At 41.7% G+C, this 6930-nt stretch overlaps 2 protein-coding genes across 3 annotated transcripts in view; one reads left to right on the forward strand and one right to left on the reverse strand.

Moving 5' to 3' along the window:
• Positions 1–6930, reverse strand: part of cdc73 (cell division cycle 73, Paf1/RNA polymerase II complex component, homolog (S. cerevisiae)) — a 32546-nt gene that overhangs the window by 15024 nt on the left and 10592 nt on the right. For both annotated transcript variants that reach the window (XM_046051301.1, XM_046051300.1), the window contains exons 9-10: positions 6542–6620; positions 6228–6292 (exon numbers count right to left, since the gene is read on the reverse strand). In XM_046051301.1, coding sequence (XP_045907257.1) covers positions 6228–6292; positions 6542–6620 — 144 coding nt within the window. The remainder of the gene's footprint in view (positions 1–6227; positions 6293–6541; positions 6621–6930) is intronic.
• Positions 1240–4503, forward strand: LOC123972078 (beta-1,3-galactosyltransferase 2-like). Its single transcript, XM_046051306.1, has 2 exons — positions 1240–1730; positions 2907–4503. Exon 2 carries the CDS (start codon positions 3087–3089, stop codon positions 4311–4313), a length of 1227 nt encoding a protein of 408 aa, XP_045907262.1. The 5' UTR covers positions 1240–1730; positions 2907–3086; the 3' UTR covers positions 4314–4503.

Below are 6930 nucleotides of genomic sequence, written 5' to 3' on the forward strand. Positions count from 1 at the left end.
ATAATAATCCTTATTTGTAGAGCACTTTTCAAAAACAAGTTACAAAGTGCTTTAACAAGTGTAAAGAATAATACAAAAAAAGATAAGAGCATGAAAATTTAATATAAAATTAGTAAAATACAATAAAATAAAAGGGATAAAATAAAGTCAAATAAGATCGGGAAAAGCTCTCCTATAAAAGTATGTTTTAAGAAGGGACTTAAGAGTTCACTGACTCAGCTGACCTGATTTCCTCGGGCAGGCTGTTCCAGAGCCTCGGGGCCCTGACAGCAAACGCTCTGTCCCCTTTAGTTATTTAGTTATTAGTTATTATATTCTATTAGCAGCAAAGTATTGTGAAATATAGTCATAATGTGTCAACACTTAGTCAAGCAGACACAAGTAGGTCAGATAAGAGAGCCACCTTTCAGTTTACATGTGAACCACAACCCTCATCATTCCCTTAGTCTGTAAAGAGATGACACTCAAGTATGTATAGAGTGTTTTATCATTTTGTGTTCTAACTTGCCTGCACCGGGAACTCAAAGGTGAACACAATGCATCTGAAAGGATCATGGCCGCCCAGGAGCACAAGCAAAAACAAGCACCCCTCTTCTCATGCCCTCCTTGGGGTTAAAAAATATTGCTCCCACTCATACTGGGTAGAATTAAAATACCAGAATATGAAAATTCAGGCATTGCAGACCACCATGGCTGAATGAGCAGAAGAATTGTTATAATTACCTGTGTTACAATCATAATCCTGTACAAGAGACTGGCATGAAACCTGAAGTTTGCCTTATAAGATTGAAACACGGCAATCAGTAAGTGCCGCCAACATGAAGGCTTTTCTCCCCTCTCCTCTTACTTTACAGCATGCCAAACTGAGAAAATGCCTTATTCCTCTTTCTGGAGAGTGGGCGTGAATACAAATAGGTCAGCAGCAGCAGCACCCCCCCCCCCCAAATCAGTGCAGGCAGCAACAGCAGCAGAGACGGCGTGACGTTGTGGGAGAGCGTACTGCCACCAAGCCTGGAGCTGCCTTTCAGAACGAACACAACTCACAGCGCTACTCCCTGTTCATCTTCCTCCTCCCCCGCTGCTTTCACCCCTCTAGCACTCTCACAGACAACACAACGGCAGCACAGAGCAGAGTGTGAGGAGCTGCTGAATGAGGAGGGTGAGAGGAGGAAAGTGGAAAGGGGAAAAAAAAAAAAAAGGGACAGAGGCACACAGGGGGGAGGGAAGTTAACACGAGAACATGTGAATCAAAGGGGAAGAGCGAGAGGAAACAGGGATCAGCATGGAAATGGACGAAAAGCTGAACAAACAGAGATGTAAGGCTTTTGCATCATCCGGAGAAGATCCCCATCTATCCACTGCTGCTTTGATATACGACAAGCGAGGATGGCAAAAGAGCCTGGGCTGCAACTAACTGTCAACTACTGACCCTTTCTCCCTTCGGCCAAAGACAACAGCAGCGCAGCACTGTTAGCATCAAGCCTCTGGGGACAATGCGCCAAGACAGACGGAGAGACCGCAACACTGGAGCGCTGACACATGTTCTGCCTGTGCACGCATGCATGTCGTAGACAGCTATGAGTTGCTTCAAGCGGACTAATTTTCCCAGTATTTCTGAGTACAGCCACATGTAGGTTGGATTTAAAGAAGAAGGATTTGTCAAACGTTGTAATTCATCACATTCAGAAACGATGGATGCCAGAAATTAAAAAGTACTTAGATTAAAACAGGTGAGTTTATGCTATGAATGCTTAAAATGCTACGCTATGCTGAATAAATTCATGCTGCAAAAATACATCAGATGTAAGGTACCGTACAGGATGTGAAGGGTGTGCCTTTATCCGTTTCTATTTCTGTTCAGAAACCACAGTAGTCTTTTCAGTTCTTCTATGAGCTTTCACAAACACCTCTTTGTCTTGTCGGGGTCCGTAGGGTAGTGTGTAATTCAGTAATAACTGAGAGAACACACTCCACTTCAGGGTGCCAGCAGCCCTGAAACATCACTTCATTGATTATTTGATTCAACCGACAGGATGGATCAAGATGCACTGACATCAGCCTCTCTAATCATTAAAGTAAATCATTAAACAAAACCTGGAAGATAGAGATGTGACTCACTACCAGTTCATTATAGTTAATAATGCAGTGAGGATTTCAACGTTTCACAGAGGAGACGGGCGTATATAACGCCGATAGATCCGCACCATTTCTCACTGTCTGCAATGTAGTTCTTACACTTCACTTATACACCACAGAACTGTAGAGTGACAAAGTCTATATAACACATCAACACTTCCGTCATAATCACACACTCCCTCTCACTCGTCCACATGAGCTCTCTTTCTCTCTGCTGCGATTCTGCATCACATTTATACTGAATTATGTTTTTTATAATGAGCCATTAATCCACATTTTAAATAGCAATGCCCCAGGTACAGGCGCACCTGGCTTTTAAAAAGTAATAGGACACCATTTGGTTTGATTCATGTTACGCCCAGAACACACCTATAAATGATTAAGAGACAAAGTACAACGATTATCCGTGTTTGTCACAAAGAGTTATACCTTTCACATACATGTGGTTATTTCCTCTGTTGTCACTTTAAACTACATCTTTAGTGAGACTAATGTCTCACTTGCACTGCATAGTATGGCACGGCTCGATTCAATTCTCTTTTTTGGTTTTCTGCACTCTAATGTACGATTTCTGCAACTCGTTCTCCGAAACAAAGTTGGTCTCCTTGCCTGCATTGAGTGGTTTACTATCTGCATTGGAAAATGAAATTGAGAAAAGTACCAAAGGTTAGTCGGACCGAGCTGTGCCGTACCATGCAGTGGAAATTAGGTTTGTGTGACATGTGTCTGTTATTGCTCAAATACAGTATATCCTCTCTTCTGTTTTCTAGGCAATCACTAGATATGAAACATCAGGGCAGCTTGTCAGACAACAACAAAATGATGAGATATCAATATTGGGTTCCTTAAGCGAATCATCACATACACTTCACTGCCTCCAGGTATCAAGGCCTGGTCAGAAGCTGCTGACAATTGGCCTTACAAATGTGACTGAGCGAATTAATCAAACCATGAAGTGGAGACGACGCCACTGCTGTACACATACAGTTAAACTTATCTATCTCCTCTCACTGTTGGGAGTACTGGTCTTCCTGGTTCAACAGGTGTGGCTGCCTAGGCTCACAGGTATGCCATGGAGGCGAGGCAATCCTGTGGTGTACGGAGGTGGAGAACTTCATACCACCAAAGTCAAATCGAACATGAGCGCCCAACAATCAGTGTGGAGGTTTGTCAATCCTCAGCCGACTTTCAATGCTGATGCTAACATCAGCTCCCATGAAAAGGAAGGTGCCCCCTCTCCTCGGGAAGACCCAAGTTTTGAGCACACTTTGGCAGCCACTGTACAGGGAGAACTTGGCAGCACTATAACCCATGGGCCTTTTACTTATATCATCAACGAGCCAGACAAATGTGCCGAGAGCAGACCTGCGCCATTTCTGGTGTTGTTGATAGCCACTGAGGCTCGGCAGGTAGAGGCAAGAAATGCAATACGGCAGACATGGGGGAATGAGAGTGTGGCTCCAGGTCTGGGATTCATCCGACTATTTCTGCTGGGGAAAAATGAGGGAGAGCTGGGACTTCTGCAGCAGAGGATGCTAGAAGCAGAGAGCCGGAGGCATCATGATATCATTCAACAGGGGTTTATGGATTCCTACAAAAACCTGACCATTAAGACATTGATGGGAATGAACTGGGTGGCAATTCACTGCCCACGAGCCAGCTATGTCATGAAGACGGACAGTGATATGTTCGTCAACACAGAGTACCTCATTAACAAGCTGCTCAGGCCAGAAATGAAGCCTAAAAAAAACTACTTCACAGGCAATAACATGAGAGGCTTTGCACCAAACCGAAATAAAAACAGCAAGTGGTACATGCCGCCTGAATTGTATCCAAGTGATAAGTATCCAACCTTCTGCTCTGGGACTGGTTACGTCTTCTCTGGAGACTTGGCAACAAAAATCTATCGAGCATCGCTAAGTATCAGTCACCTGCATCTGGAGGATGTGTACGTGGGAATATGCCTGGCCAAGCTCCGGATCGAGCCCACTCCTCCACCCAATGCATTCCTATTCAACCACTGGCGGGTATCTTACTCCAGCTGCAAGTACAGCCAGTTGATAACATCACATGGGTTTCATCCCAATGAACTACTTAAATACTGGCATCACCTGCAGAGCAACAAACGTAACGCCTGTATAAACACATTGAAAGCGAGAATAGGCAGGACGCACTAAAACAGAATGAACGTAGACAAAACCAGCTCAACAACTGAAAAGTTCGCTTTCTCTTTTTACAAGCGCTTTGTTAGATACAAATAATGATTTATATTTCACCACATTCTCTGAGAACTCAAAAGAAATTCTGCATAGATGTTGTTTTGATTAAGTGCTCTAAAATGATGCCAATTTTGTACAAAATAGTTTGAATGTGTGAGTCAAGCCACTGGAGAGTTTTTTTTTTACAAAATAAGCTGTGTTACAAAAGCTACTTTTTGGATTAATGTAAGATCTACTGTATGTGTTTTATATATGCAGCGTCAACAGGGTACAGTGCCAATAAACATTTCCACATGTGTTTCAAATAGTTAGTGAAGAGAGACTGAGACTGTTGCAGATTGACAAATGTGGGACAAGCCCCATTGTTATGTACCATAATACAATATATGCTTTTATGAAAATTACACTTGGAAAAGTACATTTGAGGACATAGGACCGGATTTACTAGCATCCCGAATAATGAGTACTAAATTGTGTGTGCATTCTAAAATAATGCACGTGCAATTGTAGTATCTGTTATGGGTGATTAACTAACAATTATTGCGTAGGTGACAACAGGCGTAAACACAATGGAGGTGGCAGTATTTAAATGAGGGTTTTGCGCGTTTTAATGGTTTCCGCCATGGCGAATCAGGTCGGAAAGCAGCCTCCACTTGGTTTGTTTCATTCAGTGTGTCCCTAGTATGTGGAAATTGTATGTACCTTCCCATCCTTTGTAAGATTGCACTAAGTACTTGGCACAGCACACCTGAAAAACTGCTTTGGGAAACTCCAGCAGAAACAGATACAGTATGCTGCAATGACCCAGATGGAGGAAAGACCAGCAGACCGTGATCTCCTGGCCCTGTACGCCTCATTCCCTCTCAGATACCTACAATCGGTTGTGTCACTATTACGACCAGCGTGCTGTGAACAGTTGGTGATCGTTCCCTCTGGCTGGATGAATTGTACGCACTACTGCAGCCGTGGGCTCGCCGCAGCGAGCAAAGAAGTCAGGTCGAAATGAAATATGCTTTATTGGCATTAATGTTAATACAACAGTATCGCCAAAGCTAAAGGAAAATACAAAAAAAAAAAAAACAATTCAATTCATATAGTTCATCGAATACATAAAAGAAAAATAATTTTTTTTCTATATATTGGATATAGAATAATATTGTCTAATATTGCAATTTTATCTACGTCTTCTTTCATTATAGCTGTGTCTCCTTCTCGCAACGACAACAGCAGCCATCTCTGCGCAATAGTTGTTGTTTTTCACCTTCCTTTCAAACGTAAGACAGATGCTGTTACACTTACATTAAATTGCTTTTAGGCTTGTTAGATCACATTGCGTATAATAAATAAAAGGTATTTGCATGTTACCCTCCCATTACTTTGCACAATAAAATTGAAACACCCCAAATTGCATATTCATTAAGGCAAAAGTAGCACATGAACAACAACAGGTGCTATCTTGCACTTTTGAAAGATGTCATTCTCCATGTACACTGTTAGTAGACCTACTTATGTGTTAATTTGCTGGAGATCTCAAGTTTGCATACGTTTTTGCAAACCTTTCAGTAAGTCTGGCTCTTAATGTAGCAGAAAAGGTTACCCTTATTACTTCAGTGGAGGTACTGTCTCCTGATTCTCTTTGAGATGGTAAAATGGAAAATTATTTAACTACTTGAAAAACAGTGTGAGAGAGTACCAAGTGAGCGGTGCTGAGTGTCATTACATGGCAATAATCACAGGCATCCTCATCAGAAAGTAAGGCAGTGAATAGCTGCTGCTTTTGCGAACGTGTGCAAAGTAAAAATCACATGCAGTGTAGCTCTGGAATTAGTCTTCTTACAATCCCATCAGCAAACAGCAGAGCTTTGATCTTACCGTCACTGACTTCAGGGTCATGCCATGGTAGGTGCCCATAGTGTCGATCTTGAATCCCTCCGTTTCTGGAAAGAAAGAAATTTTTATTTATTATATATAGAGATAGATAGATCGAGAGAGAGACACAAGAAGTTGCAGATTTCTGGCAATGAATTATTAATTCTTACACTTAATTTCTCCTCCTCAAGGTAAACTCACAATGTAATCTGTGTGCACCTATATTATATGCATTAATTAATATATGGGGTAAAAGTCATGGTGTAAATCAAATCTACATTTTGAAGTGTTCCATTATTACCACACGCTCAACTCACCCTCTTTCCCTTTGAACCGCTCCTGATCGTATCTGTTATAGGCAGCGGGGACAGGCTGCTTGTTCCTAAGGGACGGGTCCTAGAAACAACACAAAACAATTACCTACTGTGGTTACGGTATCTGTCAGTTCACTGCTTAGTCAAAACCATTGCCGTCATTTATAGACTTGCTGCTGCTTTAATGCGTTAAATAACTACTGACCTTTTCTACACAACCTTCCAGATAATTTCAAACTTGATTTATTTGAGAAAAAGGAGTGTGTGAGGAAACACAGCAATTGATTTGTTTCTCCTAGTCATGCCCTATTAGTATACATACATTTTTTGACTTGTGTCTTAATTTCAACTTCCTTGACACATTGAGGAAACTGTACTCATTCATATATATA

Source organism: Micropterus dolomieu, linkage group LG06 (assembly GCF_021292245.1).
Source record: "Micropterus dolomieu isolate WLL.071019.BEF.003 ecotype Adirondacks linkage group LG06, ASM2129224v1, whole genome shotgun sequence".
NCBI classification, from domain to species: domain Eukaryota; kingdom Metazoa; phylum Chordata; class Actinopteri; order Centrarchiformes; family Centrarchidae; genus Micropterus; species Micropterus dolomieu.

Coding starts and splice junctions, on each gene's coding strand:
- LOC123972078 (XM_046051306.1), top strand. CDS start 3,087: ATGAAGTGGAGACGACGCCACTGCTGTACACATACAGTTAAACTTATC.